The sequence below is a fragment of the Myxine glutinosa genome, chromosome 3, assembly GCF_964187855.1.
Source record: "Myxine glutinosa chromosome 3, kmMyxGlut1.1, whole genome shotgun sequence".
NCBI classification, from domain to species: domain Eukaryota; kingdom Metazoa; phylum Chordata; class Myxini; order Myxiniformes; family Myxinidae; genus Myxine; species Myxine glutinosa.
Genome location: NC_136263.1, coordinates 74,986,086 through 75,006,250, shown reverse-complemented (window position 1 = coordinate 75,006,250; position 20,165 = coordinate 74,986,086). Strand labels below are relative to the sequence as shown.

Below are 20,165 nucleotides of genomic sequence, written 5' to 3'. Positions count from 1 at the left end.
TAGGAAGGATGTCGGAGTGAACTCCATTCAGTGTACAAGGTGCGCTGAGTGGGTTCATCAAAAATGTAGTGGTCTGAGAGGGTCATTAACCAGTGTGGCAGCTACATTCAAATGTAAGGTGTGCACAGAGGGAGCTGCAGATGGAGGAAATGTTGAGTTGGATCTTGGAGACGGCGTGAAGCTGGAAGGTGTGAAAACATTTTGTTGGTTGGGTGGAAGAAGGTTGGAAAGGGTGGAAATGCGAATGGTTCGACGGATGTGCGGAGTATCGTTGAGAGAGAGGAAGACAAATGATGAATTGCGAAAGATGATGGGAATAGAGCCTGTGATTGATGCTGTGAAGAGGAACAGGTTGAGATGGTTTGGTCATGTGTTGAGGAAGGATGAAAGTGACTGGTTGAGAAGAGTGATGGAAATTAATGTAGAAGGAAGTAGAGGACGGGGAAGACCGAGAAAGACTTGGCAAAAGATGGTGGAAGAAGAAATGCAGGCAAGGGGGTTAACAAGGAGAGATGCAGAAAATAGGGCAAAATGGAGAAGATTGTCATGGGGCCCGCAAGGCTAACCCCCGCTCTAGCAGGGAAAATGGCCTTTAAAATGCATGTTGTTGTTGTGTTGTATACGAGTATCTTTTATGAACAAAGGTCGGATACTTTTTGAACACACTACGTATGTATACACATATGTATCCACATATACACATATATGCACATTATACACATATATACATCTACACACACACACACACACACACACACACACACACACACACACACACACACACACACACACAAACACACACACACACACACAAAAAAAACACACACACACACACGTCCAGACACATATATACACATACACATACAGCAACAACAACAACATGCATTTTAAGGCCATTTTCCCTGCTAGAGCGGGGGTTAGCCTACATACACATACATATATGCACGCACATGCACGCACGCGCACACACACACACACACATATATGCACGCACACACACACACACACACACACACACACACACACGTACACATGTCCCACATGTATATATCCCACATCCCACATGTATATACATGTTTAAAGTGTACGTGCCCTTCCCCCCTCCCCCGCCCGGCAACGCTGGGTACTTCTGCTGGTAACTAATAAAATAAAAACGAAGTAATATCTCTCGGTAATTTCATGAAACTCGGTGGAATTGGATGAAATTCGCGCGGTGAATTCACTCGGTTTATTCGGTTCGGCTCGGTTCACTCGGTTTAAAGAAAAAGCGATAATGTCGACATGTTGCCATCTGTGTCATGTTGGGCGGTGTATGATACATGTTGGGCGGTTGTTGGCTGATGGGCGGTGATATGGTGTATTTTAAAATATATATCTCTGCATTTTCCCGCGTTGCTGACACCGAGTCTAAAACCATCAATAAAAATGAAATTCAGATGGTCAGTTAGATTGGAGATAAAGGTGTGCGAGAGACTCAAGAAGGCTTTGAAGTTACAGGTGTTTGAGATTTCATTTCGTTCTATAAACGGAAACTTTCATCGGATTTTCTTCCCGTTTTTTTTCAACCGAGTCTAAAACTATGTTAGCGACTGCGAAAAATGAAATGACATGTCGAATTAGAATTGAAATAAATCTGTGTGAGAGAAAAAGACAGCACGGGCCTAACTAAACAGGCCTCAAAGCTATTCGAGAAGGAGGAGTGGGTGGAGCTACTCTGCAAACCGAGTAAGCCACACCCCCGGACAGACGTCCAACAGACAGACGGATCACCTACGCCTATTATAATATAGATAATGCCTCCAGCAACTTCGTCGGCGGACGCATAAAAATAGTTTTGATTTATGTAATTTAGATAATCGTCACACTTTTCAGGAACGCATCCCCGACGCAAAGCGAGCTATCAATGTAAAAAGGAAATCAAATGCATTGCTTACCACGACCTGCCCCACATCGTACTTTTCACCCTTATCACTGGAAGTACTCTCATCAATGGAAGTACTATCATCATCTTCACCATGACGGAGAGAATATCCCTGAAAGTTGGGGCTGACAGCAACCTTATCTTCACCATGACGGAGAGAAGATCCTGGAAAGAAGCGGCAAAATGAACATAAAACAAGTAAAGATACATTCAAAGTACACCGCCCCCATGCCAAATAATTAAATATCCCACAGCGCGGCATTGCCGGAGCGCCTGTGGCGCCCGGCAATACCGCAGTGCAGCTCATAGAGAGTGCATTGGGAGGGAGAGGTGTACAATAATTGATTGATTAAATGTATAATTAAAATCAATAAATATTTTCACAAAATATTTTCTTAATCAATTGGCTAACAGCATAACTAAACCACCAGTGCTTCATCCGAAGATGTATCTTTTTAGAAATTTAATTAAATAAATACTTAATGAAAAAATAATTCATTAATTGATTAATCAATAAATAATTAAACAATGAAATGATTAATCAATAAATCAAATATATCCTTTATGGCCACATCACCTGGTCACTGTCATGTCCAAATATTAGCTTCCTAGCTCAAAAGGTGTCTGAGATATTGCCCAGATGAGAAAGAAAATAAAGAAATAATCACAAAAAAATTAAATAGTTAATCAATTGGCTCATAGAATACATAAACCACCACCATTTCATCAGAATCTGTAACTTAAAAAAAAAAAATTAGTCATTAATCGAATAATTAAATAACTAATCGCTCAATTAATAAATTGCTTAATCAATAAATCAAAAATATCCTTTGCAGCCAAATCACTTGGTCATTGCCATGTCCAAATATTAGCTTCCTCACTCAAAAGATGCCAGAGATAATGCCCAGAAGAGAAAGGAAATATATAAGTACTTAATTAATCGCGAATAATTAAATAACTCCTCAATTAATTGATAAATCAAAAAACAAAAAATTACTTTTTGACGAAGGACCTGCTCACTATTGTGCCGAAATTTCAGCTTCCTAGCTCAAAGGATGGCTGAGATATCGCCCGGACAAACAAACAAACAAATAAATGATTAATAATGAAAATAAATAAATAAGAATCATTAAAAAATTAAATTATTAATCAATTCGGTCACAGAACACATAAACCACCACCATTTCATCAGAATCTGTAACTGAAATTTTTTTTTTTTTTTTAGTAATTAATCAAATCATTCAATAATTAATCGATTAATTGATTAATTAATTAATTAATAAATCAAAAATAGCCTTTGCAGCCAAATCACCTGGTCATTGGCATGTCCAAATATCAGCTTCCTAACTTAAAAGGTGCCTGAGTTAATGGTCAGGAGAGAAAGGAAATTTGGTTAATTAAATAAGTACTTAATTAATCGCTAATAATTAAATAACTCCTCAATTAATTGATAAATCAAAAAACAAAAAATTACTTTTTGACGAAGGACCTGCTCACTATTGTGCCGAAATTTCAGCTTCCTAGGTCAAAGGATGGCTGAGATATCGCCCGGACAAACAAGAAAACAAGAAAGAAAGAAAGAAAACAAACAACCAGAGTGAAAACTGAGTACTCCCTTTCAGCGTGCGTCACTGCCGAGCCCCCTTCGGTGCCCAGCAAAGACGATTTGCAATGCCTGGAGATGGCATAGGAAAGGTGCGGTGTACAACAAACAACCAGAGTGAAAACTGAGTACTCCTTTTCAGCATGCGTCACTGCCAAGCCCCCTTCGGTGCCTGGCAATGACGTTTTGCAATGCCTGGAGATGGCAAAGGAAAGGTGCGGGGTACAACAAACAACCAGAGTGAAAACTGAGTACTCCCTTTCAGCATGCGTCACTGCCAAGCCCCCTTCGGTGCCCGGCAATGACGTTTTGCAATGCCTGGAGATGGCATAGGAAAGGAGCGGTGAACAACAGATATTGTGACAGATATCAAACAAAAATATCAATGGACAGAATATCACAGTGTTCAAATGTGTGTGCATTGTGCAAATGAGACATCAATTTCATAAATTAGTCTTCGTCTTCTTCTTTGGCCACCAGGTGGTCACATGCCATATCCCTGAGGAGGAGGTCAAGAGCTCAGAAAATGCTGGATTTTTTTTTTTGTATCCAAGATCGGGGCTCGTGCAAGAGCTAACATCAATCACAAAAAAAAAAAAAAAAAAAAAAAAAAACACTGACACACAACATGCACAAAACGGGGCGGGAGACAAGATGGGGAGAGAGAGGGAAGCAAACAAGTGCAACAGTAGAGAACAGGGACATTGGCAGATCTGTGGGAGGGAGAGGGATTGGGGGGAGGAGGCATGGGAAGGCGGGTGGGGGGGGTGGAAGAGCTGTAAAACAAGTGGATACTGCTAGAACTTCCAGGAACAAAGTCGGTATTTCTATTTAAAAAAAAGGATCTGGGGTGAATTAAAGGGGGCAGAAGAGATCAAGGTTTTGGATGGGGCAAGATAAGAGATGGTGGTGAACAGCTGTTTTAAAGACGTGGAGTGAGGAGTGGGATTGAAGAGAGTGAGCGAGTTTGTTCCAGAGGAGGGAGTAAAGAGGAATGAAGGAGTAAAGGTGAGCAGAGAGTCTAGATGTTGGCAATTTCACTACAAGAGGGTTGCTGGCAGATCTTGTGCGACCTGTAGGAATATTTGGTGGACAGAGCACAGATAGAGCTGAAGGAGCTACACCGGATAAGAGTCGGTGTTACGGATTCGTCACTTCCGTTGTTGTGGTTCTCATCCACTGTAAACATTTTTGGTTCCATGTACTATTATTATTATCGTTTAAATGAAATAGAGATAATTATTTTCAAAAGGTAAAAAAGTTAATGTTTTAAAAGAAACCAGAACCGGGGGAAGACGAAGAGGAAGAAGGAGAAAAAGGAGGCGGATTAAGTGAGGTCGGACAAGAACGCTGAGCTGCTTTGAGGTCTGGAGGAAACGCCAGCGAACGGGGATCACGAGTGAACTTTGGGTTTCCCGGGAAAGGGATTCCTGCGACAGAGTTGTTATCGCTGTGACCGATAAACCTGCGTGTCAGGTTTTTTGCAGTTGATTCCGAAGAGAATCATTGTTTGAGGGCAGTTACGTCTCGAGAACGGGTTCGTTGGCCGTTTTTGCCACGCGGCCGACTTCGCATCGCTCCTGGCCTTTGACCTCGCTCCAACCATTTCACTGCATCCAGCCGTTAGCCTGGTTTGCATGTATAATGTGATTTTTGAGTGGGAATTTGCGGTTTGCCGTAAAGGGAGCCGTTGAACGTCCATACCCGAAGGTGTGATTTCCCAGTCGCCTTGAGGGCACCTTTACGCATCTTTGGCAGCGTGACTGACTGTCAACTGAACGGGATTCTGGTCTCGATTCGACATCGTTGGGTCGATCACTGGAGCGTTGATCAACTTTGGCTTGAAGCCGGGGAAAGAAACATTGGGGATGTTCTTTGCGCTCACTTGGAGCACAGTGAGTTATGTTGTATGAAACTGATGGTACCATCATAGGAAGGATATATTTGTTGTACAATTGATTACTTTTGTTTTTTGTACTATTATTCTTGTGTGATCTCAATACAATACTTGTTTGTTGGCAACAATTGGTGTGGTTTCACCATTGATCGAAGACAGAATAACACATCTTTCTGCCGTGACTCCTCTCGGGGCTCGGAGGTACACCGTGACCGGGGTTTGGGGAGGAGCACGTAACAGAAATTGGGGGCTCGTCATCCAGGATTAAATTCCATAACATCCTCCTCGTCCGGGATAGAATTCCCGAACATTCCCAAAATTCCCAAATTTTTCTAACATTCCCAAATTTTTCAAAAAAAATCGGAAATTTTTTGTGTGAAGGTTAACAGGTGCTAACTGACAATCACCATGGTGTTTGTCGCAGAAAAGTTTGTGGCGTCCCCTAATGAGGCACAGTTCCAGGCGTTAAAAAGATCGGAACTCATGATATTGGCCAAATATTTTAACTTGGAGGTCCGAGTTAATATGAAGAAAGCAGAGATGCAGACATTGGTGGTATAATCTCTGGTGGGATAAGGAACATGGAAAGAGGTATCCTTGGATTGGTTACCCGAGGAAAAAGGAAATGGGGAGCTCCAGAAAATGGAGATGCAACTGCAGAGCCAGGAAAGGTTAAAAGATGTTGGAATGGAAAGCAGAAAAGGAAAGAGGAGAACGAGAACGAGAACTCGAGGAGAGAAGAGCAGAGGAAAGAGCAGAGGAAAGAGCAGAGGAAAGGAGAGCTGAAAAAGAACTCGAGGAGAAAAGAGCCGAGGAAAGAGCAGAGGAAAGGAGAGCTGAAAAAGAACTCGAGGAGAGAAGAGCCGAGGAAAGAGCAAAGGAAAGGAGAGCTGAAAAAGAACTCGGGGAGAGAAGAGCAGAGGAAAGGAGAGCTGAAAAAGAACTCGGAGAGAAGAGCAGAGGAAAGGAGAGCAGAAGAAAGAAGAGCAGAGGAAAGAGCAGAGGAAAGAGCAGAGGAAAGGAGAGCCAAAAAGGAGTTAAAAGAACGTGACATGGAGTATCAGAAGGAACTTAAACTCAAGGAGCTGGAATTAATGGGAGAACGGAGAGCAATAGTATCCATGCCGGCTAGTTTGACAACTAGTCAGAACACTTGGGATTTGGGAGGCATGTGAGGCTGGTTCCACCCTTCAATGAAAAGGAGATAGCCTTGTTTTTTTTACACTTTGAGAAAGTGCCTCAAATGCTAAAATGGCCTGTGGGGTCCTGGACTATGCCTTGACACACAGGATGGGGTTCCACAAACCTAACTTCCCACATAGAGTTAGCCAGGGGAATTATGGTAAATCAGGTTCGGAGAAAAGATTTTCATGGAGGCGGCCTAGAGATGACTATGGGGACAAATCTGATACCGCGACTTTTAGGGATCAGAAGACTGCAGTTCCAAGACAGACTTATCTTCCGGGGGGCCCGAGGCAGACCACAGGTTTTTCCTCCGGGCCTACTTGCGCTTTTTGCAAGAAACCTGGGCATTTGATGTCCCAATGTTACGCCCTGAAAAGGAAAAATCAGGAGCGGAGTCAAACTAGTACAACTCCGAATGCATTGGACCAATGCGAGAAATCGTCCTTGGAGGACAGTGCCTTGTGAAAGTTCCCATGCCAAAGTTACGGCATCACAGAACGACCTTGTTCAAGAGGGTTACAAACCTTTTATTTCAGAGGGGTTTGTGTCACTGGATGGAGACTTAACGAACCAGAGACCTGTTAGGGTATTGAGGGACACCGGAGCACATCAATCTTTGATGCTTGAAGGCATTTTGCCATTGTCAGAGAAGACAGCAACTGGTGTTAGTGTTCTTTTACAGGGGGTTGGTGGCTATGTTAAAGCTCCTCTTCATATCATCCATTTAGAGTCTGAGTTGGTGTCAGGACCGGTCACCGTAGGTTTACAAGCCACTCTTCCTGTAGAGGGAATCTTTTATTATCGGGAATGATTTGGCTGGTGGTCAAGTTTCTGGTAATCCAATGTTGGTTGAAAAGCCCAGTATGGAAAATAACACCGCATGGTTAGAGCAGGAGATTCCGGGTATCTTTCCATCCTTTGCAGTGACTCGTGCTATGGGAAGGAAGCGCTCTGAAGAGAAGGAGAAGGAAGGCGATGTGGATTTGGGTTCCTTCGACGTATTGGAGGAAAATTCTGAAAGAGGTAATAGGAAAGGGAGTGACATCAAGGAACCTAAGGAAAAGGTGACATATGGAACAAAAGAGGAAATGAAGTGTCTGTCGGAGACATCTGGGAACGACGTTGAACAAACGGTGCTGGTCCGAAAGAGACTTGTTGAAGAACAAGACGGAGATTCGGAGCTCCGGAGTTTGATTAATAAAGCCATTACAGAGGAAGAGGCTATGAAGATACCTGTTGGTTACTTCATGAAAGGGGAAATACTCATGAGAAAATGGAGACCACCAGCGGTGCCAGCAAATGATGAGTGGAAAGTTCATCACCAAATTGGGTTGCCACCGCCGTACCGGAAGGAGATATTGAGTTTGGCGCATGAGACACCTTTGGCTGGGCACCTTGGAGTGAACAAAACATGTGACAGAATATTGGTACATTTTTTCTGGCCAGGATTGCGACGTGATGTGGCGGAGTTCTGCAAATCTTGCCATTCTTGCCAGCTGGTGGGAAAACCGAATCAGAAAGTCCCATCCGCACCTTGAAAACCAATTCCAGCTTTTGAAGAGCCATTCAGCCGAGTCATTATTGACTGTGTAGGCCCTTTACCTAAAACTAAGGCTGGACATCAGTATTTGCTGACCATCATGTGCGCTTCTACAAGGTTCCCAGAGGCAGCGCCTCTTAGAAAAATTACTGCGGCAGTTATTGCGAAGGCCTTGATTAAATTTTTCACTTTGTTTGGTCTACCTAAGGTCATCCAGTCTGATAAGGGTTCCAATTTCATGTCAACACTTTTTCAGCAAGTGGTACACCTGTTGGGAGTGGAGCAAGTAAGATCAAGTACCTACCATCACGAGAGCCAAGGGGGCATTGGAAAGGCTTCACCAGACATTGAAGAATATGATCAGAACGTACTGTTTTGAATGTGACAAGGATTGGGATGAGGGAATACCCTTATTGTTGTTTGCTACGAGGGAATCTGTTCAGGAGTCATTGGGATTCAGTCCTTTTGAACTTGTGTTTGAACACGCAGCACGAGGACCATTGAAATTGGTGAAAGAACAGTGGCTACAGGAGGAGTCACAGTCAACAGTGGTAGAGTATGTGTCAACGGTTAGGCACAGATTGGCAAAGGCTTGTGAAGTTGCGAGAAGAAACTTGAAAGTGACACAGGATAAAATGAAAGTGAGACATGACAAGAAATCTCAGATAAGAAATTTCAGTCCTGAGGACCAGGTGTTAGTGTTTCTTCCTGTTCCAGGCCAGCCACTACAGGCTAGGTATGTTGGTCCCCATGCAATCGAAAGGAGGATTAATGAAACAGATTACGTGGTGACAACTCCCAACCGACGGAAAAAGCGGCAGCTGTGTCATGTCAACCGACTGAAGAAATATTATGAGAGGAAGCCTGTGGAAGAAATGGTTCCTGTCTCACCTGTCGTGCCTGTAGCCGGGGTGCAAGAGAATCCGAGGTTGACGCCGGTGTGAAGTTTGATAACTTTGATGACCAGGCTTGTCCCAGATTGACGAACACAGAAGTGTTGAGTCATTTAGATGAGAAATTAGGTCATTTGATGAGGGAACAACAAGGACAACTATCCAGCCTAGTTTTTGAATTTGCACATTTGTTCACAGATGTACCTGGTCGTACTGACTTGGTATTGTTGAGGTCGTACAATATCATGATATTGAGGTGGGGGAAGCCACTGCTGTGAAGCAACGCCCCTATCGGATGAACCCTGTGAAGATGGAGTATCTTCGGAAGGAGGCTCAGTATATGTTGGAGAATGACATCATCGAACCAAGCAGCAGAGAATGGAGCTCACCATGTGTGTTGGTTCCAAAACCCGATGGCAGTTTTCGCTGTTGTACGGATTTAAAACGGGTTATTGCAGTGACCAAGACCGACTCATATCCCATCCCGAGGATTGATGACTGTATTGATAGAATAGGCCCAGCTAAATTTGTAACTAAATTTGACTTGCTGAAAGGGTATTGGCAGATTCCTCTTACTGATAGAGCCAAGGAAATCTCGGCTTTAGTCACACCAAGTGGGTTGTACCAGTACAAGGTTCTTCCCTTTGGATTGAAAAACGGGCCTGCTACATTTCAACGGCTGATTAATAAGCTTATTGCAGACCTTGAGGGGGTGGAGGCTTATCTGGATGATGTCATCATCCACACTATGACCATGGAAGATCATATTAAATAAATTCATGCATTTTTCAAGAAACTGACCGAGGCAGGGTTGACCAACTTATCTAAGAGTGAGTTTGTATAGGCACAGGTGGTGTTCCTAGGCCATGTAGTAGGTCAGGGTCAGGTGCAACCGGTGACAGCCAAGATAGAAGTCATTGATCGCTTCCAAGTTCCAAAAGGGAAGAAGGAGCTTATGAGATTCTTGGGTATGGCTGGTTGGTACCAGCGGTTCTGCAGGAATTTTTCTGATGTGGTAGCCCCTTTAACGAATTTGTTGAGGAAAGAGATCAAGTTTGTTTGGGATGACAAATGTCAGGCTGCCTTTGCCCACGTCAAAGCAATATTAATGAGCTCTCCTGTCCTAGCAGCCCCGGATTTTCAAGCACCTTTCAAGTTGGCCATTGATGCAAGTGATGTGGAGGCTGGGGCAGTTCGATTACAGGAAGATGAGGATGGAGTGGATCACCCAGTGTGCTACTATTCCAAAATGTTTAACAAACACCAGGCAAATTATGCCACTGTGGAAAAAGAGACCCTTGCTCTCCTGCTAGCACTTCAGCATTATGAGGTGTATCTGGGAACTACGACATTTCCTGTAAAAGTCTTCACTGATCACAACCCCTTAACCTTCATTCAAAAAATGAAAAATGAAAATCAGAGGTTGATGAGATGGAGTTTGGCTTTGCAGGAGTTCAACTTGGAAATTGAGCATGTAAAGGGCAGGGACAATGTCATTGCTGATACTTTATCCAGAGTGAATTAACTTTGGAAATTCCTGTAGGATGTTTGGAAGTTTTCTTGCTTTATTTTGGGGAATATTAATTATTGTTGCTCACGTGAATTGATCATTTGGGTGTGAGTTTTACTTTTGTTTGTTCAAATGGATTTTGCATGAAAAGAAAGCTTTCACTATATTCCAACTTTCTTTCTTGAGGGGGGGGGGGGGGGGGAAGTGTTACGGATTCGTCACTTCCGTTGTTGTGGTTCTCATCCACTGTAAGCATTTTTGGTTCCATGTACTATTATTGTTATCGTTTAACTGAAATAGAGATAATTATTTTCAAAAGGTAAAAAAGTTAATGTTTTAAAAGAAACCGGGACCGGACAAAGACGAAGAGGAAGAAGAGGAGAAAAAGGAGGCGGAGCAAGTGAGGTCGGACAAGAAAGCTAAGCTGCTTTGAGGTCTGGAGGAAACGCCGGCGAACGGGGATCACGAGTGAACTTTGGGTTTCCCGGGAAAGGGATTCCTGCTGCAGAGTTGTTATCGCTGTGACAGATAAACCTGCGTGGCAGGTTTTTTGCGGTTGATTCCGAAGAGAATCGTTGTTTGAGGGCAGTTACGTCTCAAGAATGGGTTCGTTGGGCGTTTTTGCCTCGCGCCCGACTTCGCATCACTCCTGGCCTTTGACCTCGCTCCAACCATTTCACTGCATCCAGCCGTTATCCTGGTTTTTTTTTTGTTTGTTTTTTGTTTTTTGTATACTGAATCGAGGCTCGTGAAAGAGCTTACATTAACTTCACAAACAAATCGACAAGACAAACAAAATACACAAAAAGAGGGAGCGGAAGACAAGATGGGGAGAAAAGGGGAAGCACACACACACACACAACATCCGAGAGCAGGGAGATGTGTGGAAGGGAGAGGGCCCGGGGGGAGGAGGCGTGGGAAGGGGGGGGGGGGGGGAGAAGTATAAAGCACAAGGACACCAAGGACTTCCAGGACAAAAGTTGGTATTTCAAAAAGTGGAATTGGGGTGAAATTAGCGGGGGTAGAAAAGATCAAGGTTTTGGATGGGGGAAGATAAGAGATGGTGGTGAACAGCTGTTTTAAAGACTTGGAGGGTGGAGTGGGATTGAAGAGAGTGAGGGAGTTTGTTCCAGAGGCGGGAGAAAAGAGGAATGAAGGAGTGAAGGTGAGCAGAGAGTCTTGATTTTGGCAGTTTAACCAAAAGAGGGTTGCAGGCAGATCTTGTGCGACCTGTAGGAATATTTGCGGGACAGAGCCCAGAGAGAGCTGGGGGGGCAAGGCCAGAGAGGAGTCGGTAGAAGACGGAAAGACCACCAACCTGCCTGCGGTGAGTGAGTGAGAGGCCCTTGGAGTTAGCTTCATCGCGGGAGATTCCAATGATTCTGAATGCTTTGGTTTCAACAGCGTGAAGGCGAGCAAGGTGTGAGGCAGGAGCACCAGCCCAGAGGGGAGAGCAGTATTCCATTGAGCTGCGGATGAAAGCCTTGTATGTGGTGAGGAGCTCAGGTGTGCCAAGGAAGGACTTCGCACGACGGAGGATGCCCAGTCGGTGACTGGCTTTGGAGGCCAGATTTGAAATGTAGTTTTTCCAGGAAAGATCATGGCAGATAGTGAGACCCAAAAGCTTGAGTGACAGAACTTCTTGGAGAGGATTATTCAGAAAGTGGATGGGAGGGTTGTCCAGTCGGTCTTTTCGGAGAGACATCGTAAGAGTGTGAGATTTGTCAGGATTGAAAGACATGTTCCACTTGTTTGCCCAGTCTGTGATTTTGTCAAGGTCTGCAGAGAGTGAGGAGGCTGCAGACTGCCGATCTGAGGGATGAAGAATGGAGCGACAGAGAGTAGAGTCGTCAGCAAAGAGATAGAGAGGATTTTCAAGAGAGTCAGAGAGATCATTGATGAAGACCAGAAAAAGCACAGGGCCCAGAACACTGCCTTGGGGAACTCCAGCCTGAACAGGAAGAGGAGATGAGAGAAACCCATTCAGGGCCACACGTTGACTACGACTAGAGAGGAAGTCCGCCAGCCATGCGTGGAGATTTCCATGGATACCAAAAGAGGAGAGTTTGGTGAGCAGAGCGGGGTGCCAGACCGTATCGAAGGCACGTGCTATGTCAAGGGAGACTGCTCTAATTTCCTGTTTGGCATTGAGGACCTCCATCCATTGTTGAGAAAGCAGAAGCAGCATGTCCAGAGTGGAGTGTCCAGGTCTGAAACCAAATTGATGATCAGAGATCAAGCCATTGTAGAAGAGGAAAGATTTCATATCTGAAGCAATGATGGATTCCATGACTTTGCTGATAATTGGGAGAAGGCTGATTGGTCTGTAGTTGCTGGGATCTGTTTTTGCACCTTTTTGTGCAAAGCGGTGATGTTGGCAGATTTCCAAGCAGATGGAAGATGACCTTGAGCAAAAGAGAGGGTGAAGAGAACAGAGAGGGGGAGTGAAAGAGCGGAAGAACATGATTTTAGAACCCGTGGGCTGATGCCGTCAGGTCCAGTTGCAGAATCAGAGTCGAGGGTTGACAGAAACTTTTCCACCTTGTCAGGAGGAAAGGACACAGAGTCCAGGAGCAGCTGGGTACGACTGGGTACAGTGGGTACAGAGGGATGGGTTTGGGACACAAGATTTTGAGGCAAACACAGAGTTGAGGCATTCAGCTTTTTCACGTGCGGAGTCAGCCGTGTGGCCATTTAAGGTGAGGGAGGGGATGGAGGGGGAACAAACACCAGAAACAGATTTCACCAGACGCCACCAGGATTTGGAAGAAGGAGACAGATAAGAGAGTTCGGTCCTGAGGACGGAGAGATATTGTTTCCTGGCTCTCCTGAGGGTGGACACACACTTGTTTCGGGCTTTGTGAAAGGAAATGAGATTTCCTTCCGTTGGATTTGCTTTCCAGGAGACGAAAGCAAGTTGTTTCTGGGCAATAGCCTCACCACAAGATTCCGTGTACCATGGACGGGAGGAAGGGTATGACAACTGAAGACGAGAAGGGATAAATCTGTGCATGAGAGAGAGCAATTTACTTTGGAAGAATTCCCAGGATGAGTTGATGTCAGAGGCAGTAGAGATGGGAGACCAGTCCAGATGATTGATGGCTGCTTGAAGACCGTGCCAGTTGGCCTGAGTGAAATGCCAGACTCGTCGACGCTGAGGAGGCTCTCTGAAAATGGTCAGAGAGATGTCCACTTTAACAAGCACATGATCAGAACAGCCGATTGGAGCAGAAGAAGAGCAGCAGACATTTTCAGGGAAGTTAGTCATAACCAAGTCCACAAGAGAAGATTCTCCGTTGACTGAGATCCGGGTTGGGAAATTGACAGATTGTGTCAGTCCCAGTGAGTCACAGAAGTCCTTTGCTGAAGAGCCATGGCTGGTGAGAGAGGTACCCACCCCCAGCCAACTGGCATGGTGACAGTTGAAATCACCACATATGAGGAAGAGAGAGTTGGGATGGGTAGATAGAAGTTGGTCCATATTATCAGACAGCGAGATGTAGATGGAGTCATCACTGTTTGGTGGACGGTACAACACGCATATGAACAAAAGGTGGGAGCGAAGGGGAAGCCGTAGCCAAAGGTATTCCTGGGGGTGAGGTGGAGAGAGGGCAGTGCAGGGCGAGTGAGGAAGAGAGTTTTTTTATAAAGATAGCAACCCCACCTCCAGGACGAGGCTCAGGTCTATCATACCGGAGGAGGGAGTAACCTGGGAGAGATACCAAGGAATCAGAGACATCATGAAGGAGGAAGGTTTCTGTTAAGCAGATCACGTCTGGTTTGTCAGAAGCAACCTGTATGGAGAGATCAGTTAAGTTTGAGCGAAGGCCCCGGATGTTTGAGGTCCATACTGTTAAGGAAGAGGCAGGGGGAGCATCGGATACAGAACAGGGGGGGGGGGGAGCGGGAGGGCAGGATGTGGAAGAGGAGGAAGAGGTAGGGAGAGCTGTTGCAGGTGTGTCAGAGATTACAGAATAGCTTGGAGAAAGGGAATAATGGGGCGGACAAAAGGTTTGATGGTGTTTGGGTGAGGCGCAGTGAGGTGTTATTTGAGGAGGGGGAAGAGTGAGGCAGAAGGTTGAGGAAGAAGAAGGTGAAAGTTGGAAGGGGGAAGAAGCGGGGAGGACGCTTTGAGGAGGAGGGGTGAGAGTGGAGTCTAGGAGGGGAGGAGTGAGGGAGAGTCTCGGAGGGGAGGGGTGTGGGGAGAGTTTAGGAGGGAAGGGGCAGCGGGGGAGATTTGAAAGGGATGGGTGTTTGGGAAGATTTGGGGGGGAGGGGCAAGGGGGAAGATTTGACAGAGATGGGTGATGGGGAAGATTTGGAGGGGAGGGGTGTGATTGGATTTTGAAAAGTGTACGATTTATGGGAAACGAACATTTATTGCAAAATGAGTTTCTTGAGACATTCGAGTCAAAAATACGTTTGAGGACGCTGAAGGGTGGGTGGAGTTCTGGAGAGTTTAGGGAATGAATGAAAGATGCACTGTAAGAGATGGAATTTTTTTTTTGAATGAATAGAACTGGTGAGCAAGTCGAAAGCATCCTTTTATAGAAGAAGTAGAAAAAAGTGTTATAGAATATGACATAATAATAAAGTTATTCAGGGGACAGATGAAACATGTATTACCAACTTGATCACGTGATCTCGAACAACGTGGTCAAAGAACGAAAGAACAAATAACGAAGAACGAAAGAGCAAAAGAACGAAGAACGAAAGAACAAATAAGAACGCACAAGCGGATAAGAACAGGGAAGGAAAAAAATTTTTGGGTTTTTTTTGAGATTTTAAAACAAGGGAGTATGGGTGGAAAGACCGTGGAAAACAGAGACCGAAAGTAGCTGCAGCGTGATCGAAGAACCGCTGAGACAAAAAGCAAAAGCCTCAAGCCAAGGTCTGAGGACACGGTAGCCGACTAGTACTACATGAGACCTCAGAATACACGATACGAAAAAACCGACGATTCTGTACACAGGTATGAAAAACCAACACCGAGAAACCTATTAAAGTCACCCCAATAGGTACATACACCGAAAGAAAGATAAAGATACGACAAAAACACAAATGTGAAAGACCACTTAGCTTTGAAAGCATGAGCGCATGGAACAGCTTCGAAAAGACGTGACCTCGCCGTGATCTCGCGAGATCTCTCCTCAATATAACGTGATTTTGCGTGTATAACGTGATTTTTGAGTGGGAATTTGCGGTTTGCCGTAAAGGGAGCTGTTGAACGTCCATACCCGAAGGTGTGATTTCCCATTCGCCTTGAGGGCACCTTTACGCATCTTTGGCAGCGTGACTGACTGTCAACCGAACGGGATTCTGGTCTCGATTTGACATCGTTCTGTCGATCACTGGAGCGTTGATCAACTTTGGCTTGAAGCCGGGGAAAGAAACATTGGGGATGTTCTTTGCGCTCACTTGGAGCACAGTGAGTTATGTTGTACGAAACTGATGGTACCATCATAGGAAGGATATATTTGTTGTACAATTGATTACTATTGTTTTTTTTACTATTATTCTTGTATGATCTTAATACAATACTTGTTTGTTGGTAACAATTGGTGTGGTTTCACCATTGATCTAAGACATACAGAATAACACATATTTCTGCCGTGACTCCTCTCGGGGCTCGGAGGTACACCGTGACCAGGGTTTGGGGAAGAGCACGTAACAGTCGGTAGAAGACAGAAAGACCACCGACCTGCCTGCGTTGAGTGAGTGAAAGGCCTTCGGAGTTAGCTTCATCGCGGTAGATTCCAATGATTCTGAAAGCTTTGCTTTAAACAGCGTGAAGACGAGCTAGGTGTGGGGCAGGAGCACCAGCCCAGAAGGGAGAACAGTATTCCTTTGACCTGCGGATGAAAGCCTTATATGTGGTGAGGAGCTCAGGTGTGCCAAGGAAGGACTTCGCATGGCTGGATGATGCCCAGTCGGCGACTGACTTTGGAGGCCAGCTTGAAAATGTGGTTTTCCGTGGAAAGATCAAGGCAGGTCGTGAGACCCAAAAGCTTGAGTGACAGAACATCTTGGAGAGGATTGTTCAGAAAGTAGATGGGAGGGTTGTCCAGTCAGTCTTTTCAGAGAGACAAAGTGAGAGTGTGAGATTTGTCAGGATTGAAGGACATGTTCCACTTGTTTGACCAGTCTGTGATTTTGTCCAGGTCTGCAAAGTGTGAGGAGGCTGCAGACTGCCGATCTGAGGGATGAGGAATGGAGCGGCACAGAGTGGAGTCATCAGCAAAGGGATAGAGAGGATTTTCCAGAGAGTCAGAGAGATCATTGATGAAGACCAGAAAAAGCACAGGGCCCAAATCATTGCCTTGGGGAACTCCAACCTGAACAGGAAGGGGAGATGAGAGAAACACATTCAGGGCCACAGTTGACTCCGACCAGAGAGGAGGTCTGCAAGACATGCGTGGAGATTTCCATGGATACCATAGGAGGAGGGTTTTGTGACAAGAGCGGGATGCCAGAACGTATCGAAGGCACGTTATATGTCAAAGGAGACAGCTCTAATTTCCTGTTTGACATTGAGGACCTCCATCCATTATTGAGACAGCAGAAGCAGCATGTCCAGAGTAGAGTGACCTGGTCTGAAACCAAATTGATGATCAAAGATCAAGCCATTGGAGAGGAGGAAGGATTTGATATCCGAAGCAATGATGGATTCCATGATTTTACTGATAAATTCAGCAATGAATTGGCCCAAGTCTTTCAGGATTTGGTTGGCTTGGACTGACATGATTGTCGTCGGCAAAGGCAGGAATTTGTAATTTGCTCAGGGTGCTGGCGTTGACTTGCCAACTCTTCATGAAAGACACCGAGAAATGTTTAATGTCTCCAAACGAATGCTACCAGACAGAATACACAGCACAATGTACATCAGAGGGAGCACACATTTGTGACCAAACACACAACCTGTGAGGCACCATTTGATTTTATGAAAAGGATGGAATCGCCAGGAAGGACATTGATCATGCTATGCTTTCCAGAGATGGAAGCGAGGGGAAGCTGACATTTCTAGCATCAACCGTTCATCGGACCAAAAAAGCCAAAAACAGTCCGGCACAGGGCCTCACGAGCAAGACTGGCTCTTTATTCACAGTGCATGGTCAGGATGAGAAGCAAAGCAGACTGAACAGTCTCTCAACGATACTCCACACATCCACTGAACCATTCGCATTTCCACCCCTTCCAGCCTTTGTTGCTGCTCTATGTTCATTACCCATGTCTCGCTCCCATAAATCATAACACTTCTCACATATGCAGCATACACCTTTCCCTTCAGCTTCAACGACACTCCCCTCCACGCCAGCACACCACTTAGTTCCCAAAACCTCTTCCATGCACATCTCACTCCAGCAACCGTTGCCGAGTCTGATCCACCTTCTCCATTCAGCATGTATCCTTGGCAGCAAAATGTTTTCACACCTTCCAGCTTCACGCCATCTCCAAGATCCAACTCAACATTTCATCCATCTGCAGCTCCCTCTGTGCACACCTTACACTTGAATGGAGCTGCCCCACAGGTTAATGACCCTCTCAGACCACTAAATTTTTGATGAACCCACTCAGCGCACATTGCACATTGAATGGAGTTCACTCCGACACCCTTTCTGCACACAGCACACGGCCACTTCCCAGTTATTTCCACCTCACCACATGCTTTACCACTTGCCATCACCTTCGTCTTTCCGATAATCACCTTCAGACCTTTTGGCTCCATACATTCCTTCCACTTGTTCATCTTCTCCTTCAGTCCATCCATACTTTCTGCAATCAACACCAGATCATCTGCATACAACAACTCCCACGGCAAACCCTCCTTTATGTTCCGAGCCAGCACCTCCATCACAGCTACAAATAGTAGTGGACTTACTACCGACCCCTGATGCACTCCCACCTTCACCTCAAACTCACTACTGTTCCCATCCTTCGTCCTTACAGCTGTGCGCGCTCTTTCGTACATTGCCATCACCCCTCTGATCAACCATTCCTCCACTCCTCCACTCCTCACTTCCTCAATGCCCACGTCACTACTTCACGTGGAACCCCATCGAATGCTTTCTTCAAATCAACAAACCCAAGAAACAACTTCTTCCTATTCTCCTGCAACTGCCTTACAATAAAAAGCACATCTGTCGTTCCTCTTCCTGGCATAAATCCAAACTGCATTTCGTCGATCTTCACTTTCTTCCTTATCCTCCTCTCCAACACCCTTTCGAATACCTTCATTCCATGCTCAAATAACTTTATCGCTCGATACGAGCCACAGTCCAGAGGGTCACCTTTCCCCTTGTATAGAGGGACGAGGGTACTCTTCTTGTACGTGTAAATGAGATAATAATTTATTTTATGAAGATTAATTCCCAAAACTCACCAATTAGCGGCTCTTCGTCAACAGATACATTTTTCACTTGAGGCCCAGCGGACTCTTCCTCAACAGATCCATTTGACACTTTCGGCTCAGCATTACTGCAGAAAATAAAGATTTTGTAAAGCTGTCGTCAAATAAATGTCAAAAATAAGAAACAATGTTAGAATAAAAGTGCAGTCAGGCAGATGAAAATCGGACCGCATTCTTTGTCTTTTCCACATTCCAAACAACACCAACATAGTTTGAAATGTGTAATTTCATCTCGTGTAAAATATGATTTCAACAGCTCAAATCCTCTCCCTCCCCGCACCCATCCCTCCTCCATCACGCACACTGCACCGGGGAGTTGGTCACATATGGGGGAGAGTGGGTCAGACACACGGGGGAGAGCGGGTCACACACACGGGGGAGAGCGGGTCACACACACGGGGGAGAGCGGGTCACACACACGGGGGAGAGCGGGTCACACACACGGGGGAGAGCGGGTCACACACACGGGGGAGAACGGGTCACACACACGGGGGAGAACGGGTCACACAAACGGGGGAGAGTGGTTGTCGCTTTACTACTCTCCCCTCATTTCTTTCCAACTCTTCCTCACTCCTATCCCCCTCCCCCAGTCTCCTCTCATCCCCCGAATGTCCTCTCATCCTCCCCGGTGTCCTATAACCCTCCCCCGGTGTCCTCTAACCCTCCCCCCGGTGTCCTCTAACCCTCCCCCCGGTGTCCTCTAACCCTCCCCCCGGTGTCCTCTAACCCTCCCCCCGGTGTCCTCTAACCCTCCCCCCGGTGTCCTCTAACCCTCCCCCCGGTGTCCTCTAACCCTCCCCCCGGTGTCCTCTAACCCTCCCCCCGGTGTCCTCTAACCCTCCCCCCGGTGTCCTCTAACCCTCCCCCCGGTGTCCTCTAACCCTCCCCCCGGTGTCCTCTAACCCTCCCCCCGGTGTCCTCTAACCCTCCCCCCGGTGTCCTCTAACCCTCCCCCCGGTGTCCTCTAACCCTCCCCCCGGTGTCCTCTAACCCTCCCCCCGGTGTCCTCTAACCCTCCCCCCGGTGTCCTCTAACCCTCCCCCCGGTGTCCTCTAACCCTCCCCCCGGTGTCCTCTAACCCTCCCCCCGGTGTCCTCTAACCCTCCCCCCGGTGTCCTCTAACCCTCCCCCCGGTGTCCTCTAACCCTCCCCCCGGTGTCCTCTAACCCTCCCCCCGGTGTCCTCTAACCCTCCCCCCGGTGTCCTCTA

The 20,165-nt window shown here is 46.0% G+C and overlaps 1 protein-coding gene across 1 annotated transcript in view; it reads right to left on the bottom strand.

The window, feature by feature from the left end:
* Positions 1–1,868: 1,868 nt before the first annotated feature.
* The window catches only part of LOC144891205 (5'-AMP-activated protein kinase catalytic subunit alpha-1-like), a 114,781-nt gene continuing 96,484 nt past the window's right edge, over positions 1,869–20,165 (bottom strand). Inside the window, exons 7-12 of the mRNA XM_078773579.1 lie at positions 18,930–19,024; positions 18,051–18,067; positions 17,255–17,400; positions 15,341–15,409; positions 9,244–9,341; positions 1,869–2,086 (exon numbers count right to left, since the gene is read on the bottom strand). Of these exons, the coding sequence (XP_078629705.1) occupies positions 1,869–2,086; positions 9,244–9,341; positions 15,341–15,409; positions 17,255–17,400; positions 18,051–18,067; positions 18,930–19,024 (643 nt within the window). The remainder of the gene's footprint in view (positions 2,087–9,243; positions 9,342–15,340; positions 15,410–17,254; positions 17,401–18,050; positions 18,068–18,929; positions 19,025–20,165) is intronic.